We start from the raw sequence: 27252 nt of genomic DNA on the forward strand, positions 1-27252 counted from the left end.
ATTAAACGTACAGGAGAATTTGTTTTAGGACATTAAGAGCATTTTCTTATAAAAAAAGGCAAATGATGCTGCAACAAGTAACAATATTATTATATTATAGTTTTGAAATTGTTTGATATCAGGTATTACTCTTGTTTTCTGCATTTTTTTAAATTGTCTGTAAAAGACATTTCTTTATCATAAGTAAAAAGCTTATTTAAAAAATGATTAGTTAAAAACTGTTATTTGGTATTGTTCATCTTGGAACAAGAAAAACATTCATGCAGACAAGCTGAAAACGCAATCAGTCCAAGGCAATCAAACACCTGCAGAAAAGGTTTCAGATAAAAGAAATGTTCCCCAGTTATTCGCTCTTTTACACTCACCATCCAAAAGGGAGGTCAACTCCAGCAAACGTCTTATCTCTATATCGAGGGTTTCACTTGGCGTGTAAGTTGCCTCCCTTGATGCCTGCCTGTTATTGCTGCTACTTGAGGGTTCTTCAGATCTACACACACAGGTAAAGATAAATTCTTAGTGTAAAATTAAATAACACTATTGCAATTTACAAATTGAAGCATTCATATCTACGCACACAGAAATAGATACATTCTTATTGCAATATTAAGTAACGCTATATCAAGCATTCATTTGTTTTAAGTACATTAACCTTTCAATTACTAGTCAATTACCAAAACCATTTACAATTTGTTTATTGATTACTGATAATACATACCTTTATCCCCCATATTTGTCTACAGTTACAATGCAATTATTGTGGAACTATTGAACCTTATAGAAATGTTGAATAATCACTTCCAGATTACTTCAAATGAAAATGCGGAATTTAATTAACTGCAGATGCCCCTGGTGCAAGAGTGGTCAGTATTGATTTTTTGGCTCATTTAAATGAAGTCTTACGCCAAAAATAGTCAATGTCAAGATGTGGTCAGGTGATGTGTGTTGAAATTTGTTCACAGATAATAACAAACATGCACGAATCAAAGCTTTGTAGGTAGCAGTATAGATCCTGGACGAAACGGTCAATTTGGATAGATGCTGGACGAAACGATCAATTTGGATAGATGCTAAACGAAACGGTCAATTTGGATAGATGCTGGACGAAACGGTCAATTTGGGTAAATCATGATTTGACCTTCATAATTGGTCTAATAGTATCTCAATGTGAAGGTCGAACTAAGGTCAGGTGATGAGGGTATGCTGATTATGTTTAAATACAACATCCATGCAAGAATCAAGAATTGTCAAAAGAATGAGTGATGTAATACCAAACCTGCCATTTTGTTTTAAAATCTTAAAGGCGGATGAACAAATTTGGACGGACAGGCTGATCACTTTATGCCCTCTGCATCAGTAAATCTTGGTTACCATCAGTTAAAAAATATGGGTACCATCAGTTAATGCTGGGTACCATCAGTTAATGCTGGGTACCACCAGTAAATGCTGGGTACCATCAGTAAATGCTGGGTTCCATCAGTTATGCTGGGGACATAAACAAATACTTTTCAGAATGTTGTTAACTGACCTCTCAGCCTGGCTGAGTATGCCCTGGTCCTGGAGGAACTGTATGCGAGACATCTCCAGCGCCCGCAGTATGTCCATTCTCTCATCCATGTGCATCTCAGACATGCCTGAACAATGTAACATCTCTGAGTAAGAAGTTATATATTGGCAACTAACATCCATGTACATCTCTGACATACATGGATTGTGCAGTATTGCTGAATTAGAAGTGATATCTTGGGGAGTAACAGACTTACTCCAGCTACAATTAGAAGCGTTATATTGGCCAGTAACATATTTTCTCCAGGATTTGCTGAAAAAAAACTACTTTTGTATCTATTTTCATTAAAGTTGATGTATTGAAACCCTGTGTTTTTTTCATGCTTTGGAGAAGGGCCCTTTAGAAGGGATGTTGTACAAAAAAGCAGGCAAATTTTTTCAGATAAGCATGTTACCATGTTTGCTCCCTTCATTGAAATAAAATATTATTTAATTCTTCGCTAAAAGTATTACATCAAAATGTGCTGAAACTTGGTTTTATAAAAATTGCTTGTCTTAACTAAGTAAATTGTTGCCCAATTTAAGTTTTTCTACATGTAAAACTAACATTGAGAGGGGAATTTTAAAGTTTAACCCGTTACCACTTAGATACATACTTTGACACATTTGTAGTCCCATAGAAAGTTAAATTTTATTAAATACCTTTCTTTAAAGGCTTCATTTTCAACCCTTAGTTATTGATGAGCAGCAAACAGCATAAAACCTGAAAGACTGCGAGTTACTTGCAGGCTATTCTGGTTTAATGCTGGTTGCAAAAGCTATTTTCACGTTGCTTCTGAGTGGGAAGGGTTAATAGGGGAAAAAATCTTTTAGCAGGGAAATGGTGCTGATTTTTTGCTGACATAAGTACACTACGATCTGCATATTTCATTTCTTCTTTTTAATTTTGCAGATAATGTCACAAATAGGACAAATAAGAATAGTTGGCATTGGGAAGGGTCTTACGTTCAGACTCCAAAAGCAGTAGAAATAATGCCTGATTTTTTTTAACACTCTTTAATTATCTCTTTCTTTTCTAGTCCCTGATTTAGAAAGTTTTGCATACAAAACAATAAAAAAAGCAAACGAGTGTTCCTTACTCGGCAACGGTTCGTCGTCCAGGCGCTGCTTGTGCATACGAGAGCACCGAAGACTACAAAACTTGTGGTACTCGCCCGTGCGGGGGTTCTTGGCGCAGGGTCTGGCACAGCATTCACGCGTGCACATCTCAGGCATTGGGTCCATCATGGACATGGCTGAAATAGGTACAGGGCTCGTATTTATATTTAATGATTCTTTAAAGAAAGTCTCAAAATAAAGAATATTATTTTAATTAAAATGTTTAATGATTGCTTTAATTTTGTGTAAGGCCTATCATTAACCTCCTCTATCCACATCATTAACATCCTCTATCCATAACATAAACCTCCTCTATCCACATCATGAACCTCATCTATCCATCTCCTCTATCAACATCATTAACCTCCTCTATCCACATCATTAACCTCCTCTATCCACAACATTAACCTCATCTATCCACATTATTAACCTCCTCTATCCACATCATTAACCTCATCTATCCACATCATGAATGTCCTCTATCCACCTCCTCTATCAACATCATTAACCTCATCTATCCACATCATGAACCTCCTCTATCCACCTCCTGTATCAACATCATTAACCTCCTCTATCCACAACATTAACCTCCTCTATCCACATCATTAACCTCCTCTATCCACATCATTAACATCCTCTATCCATAACATAAACCTCCTCTATCCACATCATGAACCTCCTCTATCCACCTCCTTTATCAACATCATTAACCTCCTCTATCCACAACATTAACCTCCTCTATCCACAACATTAACCTCATCTATCCACATCATTAACCTCCTCTATCCACATCATTAACCTCATCTATCCACATCATGAATGTCCTCTATCCACCTCCTCTATCAACATCATTAACCTCATCTATCCACATCATGAACCTCCTCTATCCACCTCCTGTATCAACATCATTAACCTCCTCTATCCACAACATTAACCTCCTCTATCCACATCATTAACCTCCTCTATCCACATCATTAACCTCCTCTATCCACATCATTTACCTCCTCTATCCACAACATTAACCTCCTCTATCCACAACATTAACCTCCTCTATCCACATCATTAACCTCCTCTATCCACATCATTAACCTCCTCTATCCACATCATTAACCTCCTCTATCCACATCATTAACATCCTCTATCCATAACATAAACCTCCTCTATCCACATCATGAACCTCCTCTATCCACCTCCTCTATCAACATCATTAACCTCCTCTATCCACAACATTAACCTCATCTATCCACAACATTAACCTCCTCTATCCACATCATTAACCTCCTCTATCCACATCATTAACCTCATCTATCCACATCATGAATGTCCTCTATCCACCTCCTCTATCAACATCATTAACCTCATCTATCCACATCAAGAACCTCCTCTATCCACCTCCTGTATCAACATCATTAACCTCCTCTATCCACAACATTAACCTCCTCTATCCACATCATTAACCTCCTCTATCCACATCATTAACCTCCTCTATCCACAACATTAACCTCCTCTATCCACATCATTAACCTCCTCTATCCACATAATTAATGGCCTCTATCCACATCATTCTTTATGTAGAACATTTTCTTAATGACATAATTTTACCAGTGGTAGCCTGTATATATTCAAACCCTCAATGTATTTTTCTTGGTTCTAAGTCTATAATTTATTCTTAAGTCTAACTCTAAGAATGGGTTGATGAATATATGACCCAGGTCTTTACCTGTATTTCTGGTCTAATATTACCCAGGTCTTTACCTGTATTTCTGGTCTAATATGACCCAGGTCTTTACCTGTATTTCTGGTCTAATATGACCCAGGTCTTTACCTGTATTTCTGGTCTAATATGACCCAGGTCTTTACCTGTATTTCTGGTCTAATATGACCCAGGTCTTTACCTGTATTTCTGGTCTAATATGACCCAGGTCTTTACCTGTATTTCTGGTCTAATATGACCCAGGTCTTTACCTGTATTTCTGGTCTAATATGACCCAGGTCTTTACCTGTATTTCTGGTCTAATATGACCCAGGTCTTTACCTGTATTTCTGGTCTAATATGACCCAGGTCTTTACCTGTATTTCTGGTCTAATATGACCCAGGTCTTTACCTGTATTTCTGGTTTAATATGACCCAGGTCTTTACCTGTATTTCTGGTCTAATATGACCCAGGTCTTTACCTGTATTTCTGGTCTAATATGACCCAGGTCTTTACCTGTATTTCTGGTCTAATATGACCCAGGTCTTTACCTGTTTTTCTGGTCTAATATGACCCAGGTCTTTACCTGTATTTCTGGTCTAATATGACCCAGGTCTTTACCTGTATTTCTGGTCTAAATATGGGACTTGGACCCAGGTCTTTACCTGTATTTCTGGTCTAAATATGGGACTTGATGTGTCTTTAAAGAAATTTCAACCCCATGCCCAGATTGCCATATTACTGAATTTAGTAGGTATATACATTTGTGTATATTTTAACTTATGCATCATTGCTTGCTACCAACATCTTTCATAGTTATTCCGGTATTATATTGTTTTTTTAGGGTATCTTTCACATTTTCTTTACTTGAGGAAGATGTTCGTCATAAATAGCTGTTTACTGTCAACTAAAAATATCCCTCTGCAACTCTAAAAACCGTTATAAGTCTTGATAAGACGTGGCCCAAATGTCAAAATGGGTATAATTTGGGGATTGGCAATTTTTTGGACACATTTGAATTGTGATGGAGCAAGGGTTCAGATTGAGTTGTCTAGGGTTGAGATGTTCTTGATGTGGATAAACCTTACACCAATGTTTGTACCTTGATAGACCTGGTGTAAAGCTGACCCTAGTATTTATGTCTGGCATTTCCTGTAGATAAATCTTGTATTCAGACAGCTTGATCTATTTTCTCATAAAACTGTTTTCACTTGATGGGTCTATTTACCAATCCTTTGTTTTCCCTTGTATCCAGAGAGCTGGATATATTTACCCATACTTTGTGTTGTTGATGGATCTATTTTCACATACCATTGTTTGCCCTTAATGGATTTATTTTCAAAACACATTTGTTTTATTTTTATGGATCTATTTTCCCATGCCTTTTCTGCTCTTGATGGCTCTATTTCCCCACACCTGTGTTTGACCTTGATGGATCTATTTCCCCCATACCTTTGTTTGACCTTGATGGATCTCTTTTCCCATAACTTTGTTTGACCTTGATGGATCTCTTTTCCCATACCTTTGTTTTACCTTGATGAATCTATTTCCCCATACCTTTTTTGCCCTTGATGGATCTATTTCCCCATACCTTTTTTTGCCCTTGATGTATATATTTCCCCATACCTTTGTTTGACCTTGATGGATCTAATTCCCCATACCTTTGTTTGACCTTAATGGATCTATTTTCATATACCTTTGTTTGGCCTTGATGGATCTATTTCCCCATTCCTTTGTTTGACCTTGATGGATCTATTTCCCCACACTTTTGTTTGACATTGATGTATCTATTTCCCCATACCTTTGTTTGACCTTGATGGATCTATTTTCCCATACATTTGTTTGCCCTTGATGGATCTATTTCCCCATACCTTTGTTTGACCTTGATGGATCTATTTCCCCATACCTTTGTTTGACCTTGATGTATCTATTTTCCCATACCTTTGTTTGACCTTGATGGATCTATTTCCCCATACCTTTGTTTGACCTTGATGGATCTATTTCCCCATACCTTTGTTTGACCTTGATGGATATATTTCCCCATACCTTTGTTTGAACTTGATGGATCTTTTTCCCCATAACTTTGTTTGACCTTGATGGATCTATTTCCCCATACCTTTGTTTGACCTTGATGGATATATTTCCCCATACCTTTGTTTGAACTTGATGGATCTATTTCCCCATACCTTTGTTTGACCTTGATGTATCTATTTTCCCATACCTTTGTTTGCCCTTGATGGATCTATTTTCCCATACCCTTGTTTGACCTTGATGGATCTATTTCCCCATACCTTTGTTTGACCTTGATGGATCTATTTACCCATACCTTTGTTTAACCTTGATGGATTTATTTCCCATACCTTTGTTTGCCCTTGATGGAGTCTCATCATCTGAGTCATCGCTAGGCCAATCCAAGATGGCCGCTATGTTAGTGTGCCGACCAGAGGCATCCACTATCCAGGGGTTTTCTGGATCAAAGTCTTCGATAGAAGCCAGAATTGCCTTCCTCATATCCTCCTAACAAAACAAGCAAGCTTTTTATTTGAAAACCTTTGCTCATAAGTATCATCCATATTTACTAACATAACAAGCAAGTTTTTTTAAACCTTTGCATATTTTTATCATCTATCTATATTCAAAAACAAAAAACAAGCATGTTTTTTTTCTTCAAAACTTCTGTATTTTTATCAACCAATATATTTCCTATGTCTGGCATTAAATAAAATATATTGGTCTTAACACACTGCCAATTATGTGTATCATCATGCAAAATTCACATGGCATATATTGTCACACACAAAATAAAAACGAACAATTTGTATCTTGTTAAATCTATGTTACTAGACCACATCTAGTGTTGAAATTTTGGAAATTGCTATTAGTAACACTGATTTTTTCAGTGCTAACTTTATTTTATGAAACATTTTACAAAATGTTTGTTGATTTTGAGTGTATATGGGACTTTAAAATTAAAACAAAATTTGTATTAGCTTCTTTACCAAAGCATAGCACTTAAAAAATAACAAATTTGTTTATTACTTCTTGCAAAGTAGGATTACAAAGATTTTAAGAATTTTTATAAATATGGTCTCTGAGTAAATTGTGAAGACAGGGTTTTAAACTAGAAAGTTTAGCATAATTGCATTCACTTCTTTTGAAGACAGGGTTTTAAACTAGAAAGTTGACCATAATTGCATTCACTTCTTTTTTCAGTAATATTTCATCAAAATTTAACAAAATACAAGTAATATTACCTCAAACGAAGCCTCATTAAATGATTATCCAGACCCATAACTGGTTTTCCCATGAATGTGTGAACTCAAGACCACAAAATATGCTTACATCATCTACATCCATGCTGTACCTCCGTCGCTTTTTCCGCAAGCCCGGCGGTGTTTCTGGTGGAACAAGACCCTTGGATATTGCAGTGAGAAAATCATGGCGCTTCCTGTGACAAAGCTGGGCCTGCTCTATTATCTTCTTGCGAGGCGTCCTCAGGTACAACCGGTTCACCATCTGGGAAAGGATCTCTGTACATTCCTCCAGCTCCGTCTGAAACAAATGTAATGGATTAAATAAAAGGAATAAACAAGCGCACACAAAAGACCTCAGCCTGCTCTATTATCTTGTAGCGAGGCGTGCTCAGGTACAACCAGTTCACCATCTGAGATAAGATCTCTGTACATTCCTCCAGCTCCACCTCAGACAAATGTAATAGATTAAACATATTGTACAATTAAGGTTTCAAATCTACTTTGAGGAATAATTTTATACAAGAAGCAAAGTTAACTTTTCACATTATGTAAGTTGTTTAAAATGATTCACAAAAACTCGTCAATCAAAGGACTGAAAGGATCATTTATATGAGCTTCACTCTGTTAAACTGGGTTTAATGCATGTGCTTAAAGTGTTGTCCCAGATTAGCCTATGCATTCAGGGAGGACATTTTCCGCTGTTATGATATTTTTCATTCAAAGCAAGTCTCATCTTATCCAGTAAAGCCGGAAAGTGTCATCCCTGATAAGCCGGAAAGTGTCATCCCTGATAAGCCTGTACGAAGTGTCATCCCGGATAAGCCTGTACGAAGTGTCATCCCTGATAAGCCTGTACTGTCATCCCTGATAAGCCTGTACGCAGTGTCATCCCTGATAAGCCTGTACTGTCATCCCTGATAAGCCTGTACGAAGTGTCATCCCTGATAAGCCTGTACTGTCATCCCTGATAAGCCTGTACGAAGTGTCATCCCTGATAAGCCTGTACTGTCATCCCTGATAAGCCTGTACGAAGTGTCATCCCTGATAAGCCTGAACTGTCATCCCTGATAAGCCTGTACGAAGTGTCATCCCTGATAAGCCTGTACTGTCATCCCTGATAAGCCTGTACGAAGTGTCATCCCTGATAAGCCTGTACGCAGTGTCATCCCTGATAAGCCTGTACGAAGTGTCATCCCTGATAAGCCTGTACGAAGTGTCATCCCTGATAAGCCTGTACGAAGTGTCATCCCTGATAAGCCTGTACGAAGTGTCATCCCTGATAAGCCTGTACGAAGTGTCATCCCTGATAAGCCTGTATGAAGTGTCATCCCTGATAAGCCTGTACGAAGTGTCATCCCTGATAAGCCTGTACGAAGTGTCATCCCTGATAAGCCTGTACTGTCATCCCTGATAAGCCTGTACGAAGTGTCATCCCTGATAAGCCTGTACGAAGTGTCATCCCTGATAAGCCTGTACGAAGTGTCATCCCTGATAAGCCTGTACTGTCATCCCTGATAAGCCTGTACGCACATGCATTAAATTCTGTTTTCAGGCTCAAATGTAATCAATTAAACATAATAACAAACAAGAAACAAATATAAAAGAATGGAACACTTTTCAAACCCAGCCTAAAATTATACACGAGTTTGTTTGGATTGTTTGCTGTTTCAACAGTACTTCACAGAGGTCACTTAACCCAGTCACACTTTTTCTGTACTATGTACCAGCAACAGACAAATACCTTCTTGTACTATGTACCAGCAACAGACAAATGCCTTCTTGTACTATGTACCAGCAACAGACAAATGCCTTCTTGTTCTATGTACCAGCAACAGATAAATGCCTTCTTGTACTATGTACCAGCAACAGACAAATGCCTTCTTGTACTATGTACCAGCAACAGACAAATGCCTTCTTGTACTATGTACCAGCAACATACAAATGCCTTCTTGTACTATGTACCAGCAACATACAAATGCCTTCTTGTACTATGTACCAGCAACAGACAAATGCCTTCTTGTACTATGTACCAGCAACAGACAAATGCCTTCTTGTACTATGTACCAGCAACAGACAAATGCCTTCTTGTACTATGTACCAGCAACATACAAATGCCCAACTTGAATAAGAGGTAGGGGTAAAAGTCAAAGGCATTTTTCATGACTTATCACCATAAAAAAACATTGTGATGGCTCTAAAAGCCATTCTAGGATTTGATATATATTGCCTGGCCGCATAACTCGTGTGGTGTAATACTTAATGTTATTGATTAAAAAAAAAAAAACGTCCTAGATTCTATAAGTTCACAATAAAATTCAACCTCAGTCTTGCTTAAATTTACTATGGCTTATGCCTTTATTGCCTCTTTTTTACAAACAATTACTACTACTCAAGTGCACCAGTGTTGTTTTTGACACCTGATCAGTGATTTATTGTCAAATCACATTAAAATCTTTTTTAATTTTCAACATTATTACCTGCATGAATTCGAAGACTATTTTGCGATAAGCAGGGCCGTCCAAATAGTAGCCATACACATAGGAGTACTTGAGGACCCGTCGGGACTTGAGTAGTTTGTGAACGGCCTCCTCAACAAACTTGGTCTCATCCTTGGCTGTGGCTGAGGGTAAAAATATGAGCCGTTCTGTGAAAAAGGGGTTTAATGCATGTGTGTTAAGTGTTGTCCCAAATTAGCCTGAACACTGAACAGTTTGCACAGGCCAATCAAGGACAACACCTTCCCCCTTTTATGATATTTTTCGTTTCAAGAAAGTCTCTTCTCAGCAAAAATAAAGTTTTTGCGTAAGTGTCACCCCTGATTAGGGACGACACTTTACGCACATGCATTAAACCACTTTTTTCCACAGAGCACGACTCATATAAAATGCCATGTAAAATATTGCGTATTTAGCTCAAAACAATTGTATCTCATAGAGAAATTGTATGCATAAACAAACATTTTCAGAGATAAATCTTATGCAGAAACAACAGTCTTGTAGAGAAATTGTATGAAGAAACAACAGTCTTGTAGAGAAATTATATGCAAAAAGTAGATTGTACCATACTGATCTTTATTATCACAAGTTTTGGTTAAAAATTTGTAATTGCATTTGTTCATTATAAATAAACAAACATAGCTAAATCCCTTTGTTTTCCTCACTTAATGGACTAAATCTAGGATTTTATGGTTTAGTTTTGAAATTCTATTAAAGAAAGCGAAACCCAATTTTCATATTCAACAAAGATAGATCATTAAACAGGATCGCAAAATCTTAGAAATATGTAAGAGCGAATGTGACTCTTGCCAAAATACTTCCAGATCTGTTTAAGAAAGGTCTTTAGTAGATGACAACTTTTATCAGAACGTTTACTAGTAATATGCTCACCAAACATGCACACTAAGAAGTACAATGCTCTCAGATACCTGAATACAATCATAAAACTTCCATAAATATTAAACTTCAGACAACGGAAAAGTGTAGATTTTGAAGCTAACGTTAACATACAAATAACTTGCAGAGTTGCAGAGTCTATAAATATTTGTGATTTCCCATTCAAAATAATGAGTGTCACATATAGTCCTTTCCAAGGTCATTGATATTTACCAAGGTCATTGACAGCTTCTGCCAGCTTTAACATTTTTTCTTTCGCTGTTTTCATCAGCGGTTCTTCAAACTTGTAGCTGTTCTCGTGGTTCTTGTAGCGCGTGTAGTAGTGCACAAACTTATTCAGCTCCTGCATCTTGCTGTTCTTTGACTCAGCCTTTATGGGCAGGAAAACAAAATCACAGCATGAAGTTAGTTTAAACCATTTAATTTAGTTTAAACCTATGTATTTTAGATCAATGGCATCAAAAGTCTAAAGCTTATTGAAACGCTCTCGAGTCCATTTCCTAGAACCAGCACTTGGTGTCTTTAAGGGGACATATAAAGAATGCTCCTACAATGGGGATTAAACCCATGACCTTTTGGTCGCTAAGCAGACACCATAGAAACTATGCCATGGCAACCTCATAGGGTGAGCATGAGCTCCAGAGCCACAAAGGTCACTCAACTGGACAATGGAGACTCAACTGGACAATGGAGACTCAACTGGACAATGGAGACTCAACTGGACAATGGAGACTCAACTGGACAACGGAGACTCAACTGGACAATGGAGACTCAACTGGACAATGGAGACTCAACTGGACAACAGAGACTCAACTGGACAATGGAGACTCAACTGGACAATGAAGACTCAACTGGACAATGGAGACTCAACTGGACAATGGAGACTCAACTGAACAATGGAGACTCAACTGGACAATGGAGACTCAACTGGACAATGGAGACTCAACTGGACAATGAAGACTCAACTGGACAATGGAGACTCAACTGGACAATGGAGACTCAACTGAACAATGGAGACTCAACTGGACAATGGAGACTCAACTGGACAATGGAGACTCAACTGGACAATGGAGACTCAACTGGACAATGGAGACTCAACTGGACAATGGAGACTCAACTAAAGAAAACTAACTCCATATACTGCTTGATAATATGTAGAGCTAAAATTATCTTGTTACAGATTCTTAGTTTTACAAGCAAATTCGTTTAATCGACATCCCCTGCCAAACATAAATTTTGTGACAGATGAACGGACGCATGGACAGACCTACTGACTGACTGACGGACTGACAGTCGGACTGAAGGTAGGACAACGCCAATTCTATATCCCCCCTTTGGTGGATGATAAAAAGTGCATTCCCATCATACAAGTTTGAAAGATGTTCGTTAAATAGCGGACGTCTTTTTGTTGTGGGGCTTTACAAACCAAGCAAACTACACGTTAGTTAAAACAAAGCAACACAACAAAACTCATAATAGTGAAGTGAACACAATGAAAGGTTCTGGACTGGTCCTCACTCAGACTGTGCTCTGTCAAGATCTTCATAAAGACACAAAGTGCTGATTCTACCCAGGAATCAGACTCAAGTAATACATCAAGCACTAGTTGTACCATGAAAACAGACTTAAGTCTCCATAAGACAACAGCTTATAATGCTATAAAGCCAAAATTATCGTTCTTACAATAAAAAGACGTTAGTGTCTCTTAAAGCCTATGCTTTTAATTCTATACAGTTTTGCAAAAAACATAAAATGTAAATAACAAATAAAAAAACAAAACTTCCCAACCTCTGTGATGGACATTTTAGTGGTGTCTTCCACTTTCTTGGAGACCTCGTAACGATTGCACTTGAAGTAGCCACCTGTAGAGGAGTTGTGACGTTTCCATTGGTCCAAACACACCCAGCAGAAGTCATGCTTGCACTGTAACGGAAATTGATCATACTGTATGAAAACTATGATAAACATGTCATTTCTGTTTCTATTAATCAAACAACCCCAGCAGAAGTCATGTTTGCACTGCAAAAAGAATCAATAGTCAATAATCAAACTGTTTATGGAAAAGCAAAAATTAATTATGCTGAATGAACACTTTTATAAACATGTCATTACTGTTCCAATTGTTGAAGACAAAACCAGCAGAGGTCATGCTGTGTTAAATTAATCAATAATCAAGAATAAAACATTTCATGGGTTATGGAATTCTGGGATGACACTTTTCCCACATGCATTTAACCCCATTTTCCATAGCTCATCTGTTAATAATTTTCCATAGCTCATATAAAAAAATGTCCCACAGCTCATCTCATAAAATTTTCCATAGATCATCTCATAAAATGTTCCATAGCTCATCTCGTAAAATGTTCAATAGCTCATCTCATAAAATTTTCCATAGCTAATATAATAAAACTTTCCATAGCTCGTCTCATTAAATGTTCCATAACTCATCTCATAAAATGTTCAATAGCTCATCTCATATAACTTTCCACAGCTCATCACATAAAATTTTCCATAGCTCATCTCATAAAATTTTCCATAGCTCTTCTCATAAAATGTTCAATAGCTCATCGCATAAAATGTTCCATAGCTCGTCTCATAAAATTTTCCATAGCTGATCTAATAAAATTTTCCATAGCTCGTCTCATAAAATATTGCAAAGCTCGTCTCATAAAAACTCTAGCATTACCTTGGAGCACTTCATGTGGTTGCACCCCTCGTTCTTCTGTATGGGTGACTTGCACTGTGGGCATAACTTGGAGTTGGTCACAAGCCACAGGCAGTTGGCAGCAGTCTCGGTCTCCTGCTCCGTGTTGTGTACTGGAACCAGACACAGACAATATGTGGAAACATGGGTGGTGTGCACTTTGCAACACAATAACAGACTTGTATGGATTATCACTCATTTAAATGAGTCATTTGGCCAAGCTTGGAGGGTGTTGTGCACTGGAAACACAGACACCCCCGAAACATAAAACAGACCGGAAAAGAGATTTAGCGGTCATTTGGATGAGTTGTTGTGCTAAACTTGGTGGGTGTTGTGCACTTTGTAAAACATAAACAGACTAGTTTGCATTTATCAGTCATCAATATTTGTCAGGTAGCCAAAATAAATGTTGTTTATATACCCAGGAGAGAATTCAAATTGTGAAAAAATAGAGACTTCTCAGATGGTAACAAAACTGCTACCAATAATGAGAATCAGTTTGACAATACTGTAACTTTATAAGCAGTTAAAAAAATAGTTCACAATGTAGACCAGAAAATACCTAAGTATATATAAGTTCACTCAAATTGCTGGTACATGTAAATAATGACCACGGTTATTTAATTTAATACTTGTCAACATAAGTAATAATAGTAACAAGAATATAGACCGAGACTTCCATAACTAATGAGGTAATGGTAGCATGAACCCATAAGGGAGGTAACTAATGAGGTAATGGTAGCATGAACCAATAAGGGAGGTAACTAATGAGGTAATGGCCAAGCTTGCTCATAGCAATTCCAGCAGACTTTAGTTTTAAAAATCCCCACCAAATGAAACCTGTCAGGTGCCTCTACAAATTGCAACATCACTTTTTGTTCAAGTCATTTGTAAATTAACTGTTTTGTTTTCACAAATTAATCACATTCTATGACTTTGTGTGCTTCTTTACAGTGTTAAACATCCATTTTCAGCAAAGTAGTCCAATACGCTCACAATTATCTGCAAAATTTACTCAATGTAGGTCAGGGTTCTCTACATTTTGCGTGTAAACAAACGGACTTTGGACAGACAATCCCACCCACTAACAGACATGTTCAAATCAATACTTTGAATTCATCCAAATTACAAAAACTTCACACAGATGATGACTCACAAGTTTCTGGTTTGATCTCTGCGACCTCAGCCAGCCACCTGCGCAGGCTGTCACAGCTACAAGGCTCATGGGCCTCCCCTGAACATTCCCTGAAATATCAGCAAATATGAGCAGCATTCCATGAAATACTAGCAAACAGCAACATACCCTAAAATACCAGCAAACATGGACATAATTTCCTGAAATACCAGCAAACATGGGCAACATGCCCTGAAATACCAGCAAACATTAGCAAAATTCCCTGAAATACCAGCAAACATGGGAAACATTTCCTGAAATACCAGCAAACATGGGCAAATTCCCTGAAATACCAGCAAACATGGGCAAAATTCCCTAAAATACCAGCAAACATGGGCAACATTCTCTGAAATACCAGCAAACATGGGAAACATTCCCTGAAATACCAGCAAACATGAGCAAAATTCCCTAAATTCCCTAAAATACCAGCAAACATGGACATAATTCCCTGAAATACCAGCAAACATGGACATAATTCCATGAAATACCAGCAAACATGGACAGCCTTCACTGAAATACCAGCAAACATGGTCAACATTCCATGAAAAATCAGCAAACATGAGCAGAATCCTCTAATACCAGCAAACATGGACATAATTCCTTGAAATACCAGCAAACATGGACATAATTTCCTGAAATACCAGCAAACATGGACAACCTTCACTGAAATACCAGCAAACATGGTCAACATGCCTTGAAATACCAGCAAACATGAGCAGAATCCTCTGAAATACCAGCAAACATGGACATAAATCCATGAAATACCAGCAAATATGAGCAAACTTTCCTGATATACCAGCAAACATGGGAAACATTCCATGAAATACCAGCAAACATGGGTAACATTCCATGAAATACCAGCAAACATGGGAAACATTCCCTGAAGTACCAGCAAACAGGACAATATTTCCTGAAATACCAGCAAGCATGGGTAACATTCCATGAAATACCAGCAAACATAGGAAACATTCCCTGATATACCAGCAAACAGGGCAATATTTCCCTGAAATACAAGCAAACATGGGCAACATTCCCTGAAATACCAGCAAACATGGGCAATCAAGTTGAGACATTAACATCATTCAATCCAGAAAGTTATATAAAATCAAGCATTTTACAATAATGTGTTTGAGAAATCTAAACCTCATTTAAACAAACATTCTGTGAAATACCAGCCAACATAAGCAACAACATTTAGACTTAAAATGACAAGAGTCATTGATAATTTTATACAAATTTTAACTGAATACATGTTTACATATATTTGAATTTCCTTAACTGAATCAATTTCAACAGGAAAGTTTTATCAAATTAAGCGACAACTCAAAGCAGGATTTTTGATAAGACATTTACATCATAACAACAGGAAAGTTGGTTATAAAAGTGTTTTCAAATAGTTTTTACAAGGATTTAAAAAATCTATGCCTCCTCACGCAATATTTGATGAAGTTGTGCCTCCTTACATTTAATTGTTTGATATTTAAAGTGTCATTACAACTAAATGTTTGAAATTGAAAGTGGACAATTTTCAGGGCAGAAATGTTTTATATTAAAAGAGGAGATTTTTTATTAAGGACTGATATTAATAGGGTAATCTTGTTGCAACACAATGTTTAATTTATAAATAGGATGCTCATTATGAAAGATTGTTTGAAATCTAGAGATGATAATCAGTCAAACACAAAAATTTCCTATGAGAGTTCAGCCACGTGTGACTGTATACTTTCCAACAGAAGTTGTGGCCATTTCCACACTGTATACTTACCAACAGAAGTAGTGGCCATTTCCACATTGTATACTTACCAACAGAAGTAGTGGCCATTTCCACATTGTATACTTACCAACAGAAGTAGTGGCCATTTCCACATTGTATACTTACCAACAGAAGTAGTGGCCATTCCCGCAGTCGACAGCTCTGGAGGTGTCTGCCGGGATCTTGTGACCGGGCGAGTTTCTTGATCCCCCAGCCCCTCCCTGTATCACCTCTGGAAGCCGCACTGCCCGACCACAGCCAGGAAATGGGCACCACTTGATGTTCGGGTTGCTGTCAACGAATGCCTGAAAAATATTGTTGGGTGTTTTAGTCTTAGCCTGATTGTGCAAAACAGATCAATATGAGCATCAGTAATCATGTTTGGAAGACAAATGATCAGAAAGCCCTCGAACAATGTGGCTAAATAATGAGCATCAGTAATCATGTTTGGAAGACAAATGATCAGAAAGCCCTCGAACAATGTGGCTAAATAATGAGCATCAGTAATCATGTTTGGAAGACAAATGATCAGAAAGCCCTCGAACAATGTGGCTCAATACTGCAAGATAATTTATATTTGTTGCCATGAACTCCAGTTTGTTTGTTTTTTAAATCGTGGACAAAATAAAAAATTTGAAAGAAGAAAAATCACAAACAAATTTACCCCAGTAGAATGAAGATTTCACATGCATTTGTTATAAATTTGTGGATTTGTCTATCCCAAAAGTAAATTAATGTCTGACAAATAATAATGATTGTACAGTATACACAAGAATGTTGTCTCTAAAGGCAAAGCCTCACTACAATGGAACATCATTTTGATGCTCACACAGAATAAACAAGGGACAAAATTGTCACAAAACCAGGTTTTCAAAAAAAAAAAAAAAGTCTGATCAAGTGAGACAATCCAAAATGTGAATTGTTACCCCCTTGTTTCACATTCAATCTATTTTAACTCGTGGCAACCTTGATTTAAATTTGATAAAAAAATAGCTGTGTTCGTGAAACACAATGCCCCCTACTGCGCTGCTTTAAAGCCATATATTTGACCTTTGACCTTGAAGGATGACCTCGACCTTTAACTTCTCAAAATGTGCAGCTCCACGAGATACGCATGCATGCCAAATATCGAGTTACTATCTTCAATATTGCAAAATTTGACATTTGACCTTGAAGGATGACCTTGACCTTTCACCACTCAAAATGTACAGGTCCATATAATACACATGCATGCCAAATATCAAGTTGCTATCTTCAATATTGCAAAATTTTGACCTTTGACCTTGACCTTGAAGGATGACCTTGACTTTGATATTTCACCACTCAAAATGTGCAGCTCCATGAGATACGCATGCATGCCAAATATCGAGTTGCTATCTTCAATATTACAAAATTTGACTATTGACCTCGACCTTGAAGGATGACCTTGACTTTTCACCATTAAAAATGTGCAGCTCCATGAGATACTTATGCATGCCAAATATCAAGTTTCTACCTTCAATATTGAAAAAGTTATGGCCAATGTTAAAGTTTTTGGACGAATGGACAGAGGCCATATATTTGACATTTGACCTTGAAGGATGACCTTGACCTTCACTTTTCCGATCTCAAAATGTGCAGCTCTATGACATACACATGCATGCCAAATATCAAGTTGCTATCTTCAATATTGAAAAAGTTATGACCATTAAAGTTTTCAGACGGACGGACTGACATACTGACGGACAATTCAACTGCTATATGCCACCCTACCGGGGGCATAAAAAGTCTGATAACAAGAGACAACTCAAGCTCAAAATGTGCATTGTTACTGATTGGTTATAGTAACCCCCTTTGTTTTAAAATAAATCTATTTTTAGTTTTGGCGACTTTGACCTTGACACACTGTCCAATGATGTTGAACAAATGTGCCAAATGATTTTAAAATCTCATAATGAACGACATAGTTACGGCCCAGACAAGCTAATTTATGGCCATTTTTGACCTTTGAACTCAAAGTGTGACCTTGACCTTTGAGATATCGACGTAACTCTTTCGCGCAACACACCGTCCAATGATGGTGAACAAATATGCCAACTGATTTTAAAATCTCACAATGAATGACAAAGTTATGGCCCGGACAAGCTTGTTCCGCCTGCTTGCCCACCAGCCAGCCCACCAGCCTGCCCGCCGACATACCCCAATCTAATAACTAGTTTTTTCCTTCGGAAAACCTGGTTAATTATACCACACATTTAGTGTCAAACGAATATCCAATACTGCAGCAGGTTACCTTGATGTCAAACTGCAGGTATCGCCTAGCCATATCCCTTGAGACCACACTCTCAATCACCTCGACAGGCACCAGGATGTTACAACCATACCCTGGACAGGTGATGTCATGCACTCCGCCCTCCTTGATCTTCACATTCAAGTAGCTGCAATGGAATATCATTCAATGATTAACCCTTTCCCACTCAGAAGCAAAGTGAAAATTGCTATGTGCAAAAAGCATCAAACCAGAACAGCCTGTGAGTAACTCCTCGCAGTCTGTTCAGGTTTTATGCTGTTTGCTGCTAATCAGTATTTAAGGGTTGGAAATCAAGTTTTAAAACTTGACTTAAGTAAGAAAGGTCTTAAATTAAATTGAACTTTCTTATGGACTACAAATGCTTAAAAATACGAATCTGAGTCGTAAAGGGTTAAATGACAACTCAAATAGCTATATGAAGATATCGTCTTTACCTCATGGGGTCTTGAGCAAAAGTGTCAACAGCATTTTGACTTGAAGCTTTAGTATTAACCCTTTTACCACTTAGAGAAGTATTTTGACGCATTTGTAGTCACATAGAAAGTTGAATTTAGTTAAAGACCTTTCTAACTAGATTCAAGTTTTAAAGGCTTCATTTCCAAACCTTAGTTACTGATGAGCAGCAAACAGCATAAAACCTGAATAAACTGTGAGTTTCTCGCAGGCTGTTCTGGTTTTATGCTTCTTGCAAAAGCCATTTTTATTTGCTTCTGATGGGGAAAGTTTGAAATAGTTATACGAAGATAGGGTCTTTAACTCATGGGGTCTTGAGCAAAAAAGTCAACGGTATTTTGACTTGAAGCTTGTGTTAAAATGTTTAATTTTGGATTACAATTTAAATTCATTTAGATATTTGTAAATGGCATTCAATTTGATTTCTATTGGCTTGATGATTTTTTATTCAAATAGCTTACAATTTTAAACTAGAAATTCAAAACTGCATTTTGCCTTTACAGAATTCTTGTTGTAAAATTCTAATCAATAATACCTAATTGTTACCTGATAATAATTACCTGATTGTTTGGCTTTGACAGGTTAACTTAATTTTATAAGTTTTCACTTCTTTTGGTTTGGAGCTGACATGTATTTCCCCTTGCTATTTTGTCTCTATTATTTCTTCAACAACACAAGTTGTGAATTCCTGTTTATTTTCAACTGCTATTGTTCCTTACTATAAATTCAATGACACAAGTTCTTTAGTTTTAGAGACTATTTACCCTGACATTTTTCCTAACTCTTCATTCAATGGCAAAAGTTGTGAATTTCTTTTGGTTTGGAGATTTTTCTCCACTGCTATTTATTCCTAACTATAAATTCAATGACAAGTAGTGCATTTCTTTTGGTTTAGAGATTATCTTTTTGGAGATTATTTGTGCCTACCCTTCCCAGCATTCCCTGCAGAACTGATGACAGGACATGTGCACTGGTTCCTGGCTCAGCTGGAACGTCTGCGTGCAGATGTCACACTGGAATGGAAGTCGGTTTGTTTGTTGACATATATTTCAGATAGATTTTGTTGCTGTTTTCAGCATTAGCAAGTCATGTTGTTGTCATTTAACAGAATGCTTGATACTAAAAGAGGAACCATTTTTGATATCAAAAGTGGAACTGGAAAGGAAGTTGGTTTGTTTCTTTATATAGATGGTTTGCTGTTTTGCTGCACTACTTCAGTCATGTTATGGCGGTCAGTTAACAGCTTAAGTAGTGCATATACTTATGCCTATAACTGACAACTGCTCTTTTTGAATCAGTGGAAAATGGAAGTTCTGGCCATAGAAATAATTTCAATACCAATGACCACATGAGATATGTGGCCGGGTCCGGAATAGAACCATATATGCTAATATTTATAGTCCAGCACTCTGAAAACTTATCAAGCCTGCTGGATAAAATACAACATAATCTAACTCAGACAGCAGATCAATCAAACAGAACTGCTATTTGATGAATTCCTTTTTGTAAATCTGACTGCTATGTTTATAACAAGAGCAACCGTTTTTTCGGACGGTCAGACAGACTGACTGACATACTGATGGACAGTTCAACTGCTATATGCCACTCTACCATGGCATAAAAATTAATTTTTTTTGGGGGGGGGGGGGTTTAGTGTGAGGGTGTGGTGGTCATTTATTAGATGATCTTTAATTTAAAAAAAACATGGGGGGGGGGATTAAGGGGGGATTCGGGGGGGGGGGGATGGTTTTTGGTTGGAGTCAATTGTGGTATGTCAGGTAAGAGTTGTTTTGTCAAAGTATCAATCGAATCTAATCATAAATAAAGAAGTTATGGCAATTTTAGCAAAATTTAATAATTTGACCTTGAGAGTCAAGGTCATTCAAAGGTCAAGGTAAAATTCAACTTGCCAGGTACTGTACCCTAATGGTAGCATGAAAGTATTTGAAGTTTAAAAAGCAATAGCCTTGATACTTTAGAAGTAAAGTGGATCTAAACACAAAATGTAACCATATATTCAAAGTTACTAAGTCAAAAAGGGCCATAATTCCGTAAAAATGACAACCAGAGTTATGCAACTTGTCCTTTACTGTCCCCTTATGATAGTTTGCAAGTGTTCCAAGTATGAAAGCAATATCTATGATACTTCAGGGGGTAAAGTGGACCAAAACACAAAACTTAACCAAATTTTCAAGTATAAAGGGCCCATAATTCCATCAAAATGCCAGTCAGAGTTACATAACTTTGCCTGCACAGTCCCCTTACGATAGTAAATAAGTGTTGCATGTATGAAAGCAATAGCTTTGATACTTTAGGAAAAAAATGGACCTAAACACAAAACTTAACCAAATTTTCAATTTTCTAAGTATAAAAAAGGGCACATAATTCTGTCAAAATGCCAGTCAGAGTTACATAACTTTGCCGGCACAGTACCCTTATGATAGTTAGTAAGTGCTGCAAGTATGAAAGCAATAGCTTTGATACTTAAGGAATAAAATGGACCTATACACAAAACTTAACCAAAATTTTCAATTTTCTAAGTATAAAAAGGGCACATAATTCTGCCAAATGCAAGCCAGAGTTATCTAACTTAACCTGCCCAGTCCCCTAATGATAGTTAGTAAGTGTACCAAGTTTAAATGCAATAGCATTAATACTTTATGAGAAAAGTGGACCTAAACGCAAAACTTAACCGGACGCCGACGCCAAGGTTATGACAATAGCTCTTTTTTTTTCAAAAAATAGATTAGCTAAAAATTATTAGCAGGTAAATTTCAATAATTATGTACAACAATACTGATATTTATCTGTATAAAGATTAACTGACATAAAAATGTTGTTTAAAATTAAAACTATTTATATGTATGCCCTTATCATAAAAAATAATATAAGGTGCAACAGCCATGACGCAATCTTTGAACCCTTCACTGCACTTCAACACACTTTGACATGTTTATGGTCCCTTAAAAAATAAATTTTAATTTAAGACCTTTCTTTTTTTAATAATTTCAAGTTTGAAAGACTTCATTGCCAACTTTAAGATACTAATGAGCAACAAACAGCATAAAACATTAGCAGACTGTGAGTAACAGTCTGTTTTTGGTTTTATGTAGTTTACATATAGCCATTTTTACTTTGACTTTGTCTAGGAACGGGTTAATATTACCTCAGCTAGTGAACAAGGTGGGTGGGATACAGTTGGTGAACTCAATGACTCAGCAACAATTGGTTTGTCACTGAAGAGGCTTGCAGGGGCAGTCACTCCGCTCTTCTCGCAGCAGGAGACCGGGTCAGCCATCCAGGCATCCAGCAGCATCTCCCTCGACCATTCTTTGAAAATATTGACAGAAAAACATCGCAGTGATTTTGTTTGCTTTATATTTTACAGTCTGTGCCTCTTGGATTAGGAAAAATAGCGCAATAAACCATGAAATTAGGAAAAGTATAACATTATAAATATGATATAAAATATTCAAATTGTTTACAAGTGCATGTAAAACTGCAAAGTAAATTTGAGACAGCATTGTATCATAAACTCAACAAACCAATTAATTACTTTATTGGACAAGTTTGGCCTTTTTGGGGGAAATTTTGGAAAGATTTTTAAACAAGAGGGCCAAGATGGCCCTAGTTCGCTCACCTGAGAGGAGTCAGTTCATTCAATCTTTACCAAACGTCAAACTTGACCTAGATATTGTCCAGACAAACATCCTGGTCAAGTTTCATCATTATTGAACCAAAACTCTGGCATATGGAGTGATTTTGTTTTTGTAAGATTTGACCTGGTGACCTATATTTTGAGTAGACCCCCCTTACAAAACATCAAACTTGGCTTACAAAAATAAATATTATGACCAAGATTCATAAAATCTGAAACAAAATTGTGACCTCTAGAGTGTTTACAAGGATTTTGCATAATATAGTGAAAATTTGGACAATCTAAGGGCAATAATTATGACATTAATTATGTGATATATATAAAACCAATCTTTTCACCAAGTTTCATGATGATTGGGCAAAAAATGTGACTTCTTGAGTGTTCATAAGCTTTTTTTACTATATAAATATAAGAAAACTGCTCCCTCCCCCATTTTCTAACTCAACTCTTATATTAAGGAAACAAATGCTACGACCAAATTTCATGAAAATTGCGCCAAAAATGTGATTTCTAGAGTGTTCACATGTTTTCACTATATACATAGAACGAAAAATGCTCCGCCTACTGGCAGCCATGTTTTTTTCACCGATCTGGACCATTTCCGAACTTGTCCGAGATATCAATAAACCCAATGTTTTGACCAACTTTCATGAAAAAAGCGCATAAATTGTGACTTTTAGAGTGTTTACAAGGTTTCTCTAAAGCCAAATAAGGAAAACTGCCCCCCCCCCGGCAGCCTTGTTATTCAGAGAGAGAACAAAAGGTATCAAAAGAAGATAGAGAGAGAAAGAGAGAGGAAAGCGAGAGAGAGAGAGAGATAGATGAGAGAAGCGAAGAGAGAAGAGAGAGAGATAGATAGAGAGAGAGAGAGAGAGATAGAGATGACTCCGCTCCTTCTAGTCCATCGAGAGCGATATCTCTCGTGCATATAGCTCGCGCTAGCTCTCTTTGCGCGCGCTCATACTCTACTCGCTCTCTCGCTCTCTCTCTCTCTGGCTCTCTATCCCTCTCTCTCTCTCGCTATCTCTCGCTCTCTCGCTACTCTCGCTCCTCTCTCGTCGCCTCTCTGCTACTTCGCTGATCTCGCGCTAGACTATTCGCATATCGAGAATATCTATAAAGTCTATGAGATACAGCACATACGACAGATACCGCACAGAGACAGAGAGAGAGAGAACTGCCCTGTCCCCTGGTGGCCATGTCATTTCACCGATCTGGACCATTTTAAAACTCATCCTAGATATCAATAAAACCAATGTTTTGACTATATACGTATAGAGAAAAATGCCCTGCCCACTGGCGGCCATGTTTTTTCACCGATCTGGATCATTTTCGAACTCATCCGAGATATCAATAAAACCAATTTTTCGACCAACTTTCATGATGATTGGGCAAAAATTGTGACTTCTAGAGTGTTTACAAGGTTTTTCTATAGCCAAATAAGGAAAACTTCCCCGCCCACTGGCGGCCATGTTTTTCAACGGACCGGAACCACTTTTGAACTCAACCAACATATGATTAAGACAAACATTTTGACAAAATTACACAAAGATTGGGCATGAAATGTGACTTGTACAGTGTTTACAAGTTTTTTCTTTTTTTGACCTAGTGACCTAGTTTTTGACCGGGCACGACCCAGTTTCGAACTCAACTGAGTTTTTATTGGGACAAAGCTTCTGACCAAGTTTCATGAAGATCGAACAATAAATGTGGCCTCTGGAGTGTTTACGAACAAATGTGGACGGAGGGACGGACAGACAACGGACAAAGACCGGTTACAAAAGCTCACCTGAGCAATCAGGTGAGCTAAAAAAACACAAAACTTTTTGCCACTGGAAAATAGCTGTAAGAGGCTGAAATTATTGGCAAAAACATTGCATAGGACTGTACTATTAAATATAAGGGTTTGCAGGCAGATCTTTTCTTTTATGCCACGCTTTGAACCTTTTACTCTTTTATTTCAAGACAAGAAACCGTCGGAGACGGGTGATGCTCCCCAAAGGTTTTTTTTGTCACAATATTGCACTATATATTCAGATAAAAGGATACGTCTTGAGGGGCATAACTTTGGACAAAATAATACGATGGATGGTATAGCAACTTAAAAATTTCAAAGGGCCATAACTCTCTAAATAAATCATCTAACCAGAACCCACAAACAACAAGCGCATCTCCTCAAGGTAGTTAAGCTTCCCATAAAGCTTCATTGAATTCCAGTCAGTTGTTGGGGGGACAAGAATTGCACTATATGTACAGTTAATGGAAAATTTCAAGGGGCCATAACTCTGTGAAAAATCATCCGACCAGAACCGGCTGATAATATGCACATCTCCTCTTGGTAGTGAAGCTTCCCATAAAGTTTAAATGAATTCCGGTCATTAATTGCTGAGAAATAGTCCTGACAAAAATTGTGCACGGACGGACGGACAAACACACGCATGGACAGACAAGCGGCGACTATATGCTCCCCCCCCAAAAAAAAATGGGGGAGCATGAAAAATGATGTTTGACTTTGGATCTAAATAACAGTAGCATCAATATAATAATAGACGTAAAACAACGAAAACAAAACTGACCAACCCTCCTCACCGTAAGCTCACAAGTAAGTGTTAAATTTTCAATTATGTATGAAAGGAAATCCTTTTTCAAAGGTCTGAACTAATTAACAAATTTAATCATCGTAAGACGTGAAGAAAGACAGCTGGTCAAACAAACTTTGCCAGTAAAAATGATTGAAATAGCATGGCAACCAAAATGCACAACTTACAATTCGGCAATATTTCATATTCCGAAATAGTATATGTATTGCAGGCTTACTCAACACTAAGGAAGTTTATAACAAGCCTGAAATGTTCCCATGCAAGGGAGATCCTGGCCTGTAAATAAGGATGGTATGTTGTAACATCTGCATTTTTAACCTTTCCCACTCAAAAATAAAATAACAAGAGATGTCAGAGGACAGCGTGCTCGAATATTCGAGTGCTTGACAGTATAACGTAAGCCATCATGGAGAGGGGGGGGGGGTATAATGTGGGTGTGTGGTCATTTAATAGATGATCTTTCAAAAATAAGGGAAAAAATAATATAAAAAAAATTGGGGGGGGGGGTATTCTGGGGTGGTGCATGGGGGACGGTTTAGGTAGAGTGCATTGTGGTATGTCAGGAAAGTGTTGTTTTGTCAAAGTATGAATAAAATGTGATCATAAATAAAGAAGTTATGGCAATTTAAGCAAAATGTTCAATTATCTAAGTATAAAAGGGGCAATAATTCTGTCAAAATGCTTGATACAGTTGTCTGCTCTTGTTTATAGATCGGGATCATGTTGGTAAAGAAGTATGCAAAATATGAAAGCAATATGTCAAAGGACATAGAAAATATTTGAGGTGGTACGCAAACTTTAACGTAGATTTATCAATAATATGCATATTCTAAGTATAAAAGGGGCAATAATTCTGTCAAAATGCTTGATACAGTTGTCTGCTCTTGTTTATAGATTGGGGTCATGTTGGTAAAGAAGTATACAAAATATAAAAGCAATATGTCAAAGGACATAGGAAATATTTGAGGTGGTACACAAACTTTAACATTTGCACGCTAACGGGAACGCTAAAGCCGACGCCGGGGAGTAGGATAGCTCCACTATATATATTTCATATATAATAGTCGAGCTAAAATGGCTATATGCATCTGTCATAAAACCAGAACATCTTGCAAATAACTCCCAGGCGGTTCAGGTTTTATCCTGTTTGCTGCTTGTCCGTATCTTTGGGTTAGATATGAAGCCTTTTAAACTTAAATCTATAAAGAAAGGTCTTTAATTTAATTTGCTTTCCTAAGGGACAACAAACAGGTCAAAATGTGTATCTGAGTGTTAAAGGATTAACCCTTAAAATGAAAACACAGGTTGCCTATAATTACCATGGTTACGCAGAAGTGCCTCGGCTGTGAACAGCGGTATACTGAGCATGTCTGCGGTCTCCACAAGCAGCTGGTCCTTGGCCTCCTGGAGGTCCTGCGCGCGCAGGCCACTATACTCCTCCGAGTCGATCTCCGGGGGCACCTCATCAATGTCACCACCTGCTCCATCGTTCTGGTAGGTAGGTAAATAGAGAAACATTTTACTCAAAGAAATTTATTTCTTTTTATTATATTCCATTAGTCTGTTGACTGAAAAAAATGACATGCCCATCAGTAAAATTACCCATGTAGGAAAATTGA

The 27252-nt window shown here is 37.4% G+C and overlaps 1 protein-coding gene across 1 annotated transcript in view; it reads right to left on the reverse strand.

Annotated features, from left to right (window-relative positions):
- Positions 1–27252, reverse strand: part of LOC127847876 (ankyrin repeat and IBR domain-containing protein 1-like) — a 45943-nt gene that overhangs the window by 7057 nt on the left and 11634 nt on the right. Inside the window, exons 5-19 of the mRNA XM_052380092.1 lie at positions 26953–27124; positions 22542–22705; positions 20303–20388; positions 18905–19049; positions 16759–16937; positions 14862–14950; positions 13688–13818; positions 12790–12924; positions 11215–11371; positions 10087–10229; positions 7698–7907; positions 6716–6872; positions 2643–2798; positions 1526–1631; positions 366–487 (exon numbers count right to left, since the gene is read on the reverse strand). Of these exons, the coding sequence (XP_052236052.1) occupies positions 366–487; positions 1526–1631; positions 2643–2798; positions 6716–6872; positions 7698–7907; positions 10087–10229; positions 11215–11371; positions 12790–12924; positions 13688–13818; positions 14862–14950; positions 16759–16937; positions 18905–19049; positions 20303–20388; positions 22542–22705; positions 26953–27124 (2152 nt within the window). The remainder of the gene's footprint in view (positions 1–365; positions 488–1525; positions 1632–2642; positions 2799–6715; positions 6873–7697; positions 7908–10086; positions 10230–11214; positions 11372–12789; positions 12925–13687; positions 13819–14861; positions 14951–16758; positions 16938–18904; positions 19050–20302; positions 20389–22541; positions 22706–26952; positions 27125–27252) is intronic.

Source organism: Dreissena polymorpha, chromosome 10, assembly GCF_020536995.1.
Source record: "Dreissena polymorpha isolate Duluth1 chromosome 10, UMN_Dpol_1.0, whole genome shotgun sequence".
Lineage (NCBI taxonomy): Eukaryota > Metazoa > Mollusca > Bivalvia > Myida > Dreissenidae > Dreissena > Dreissena polymorpha.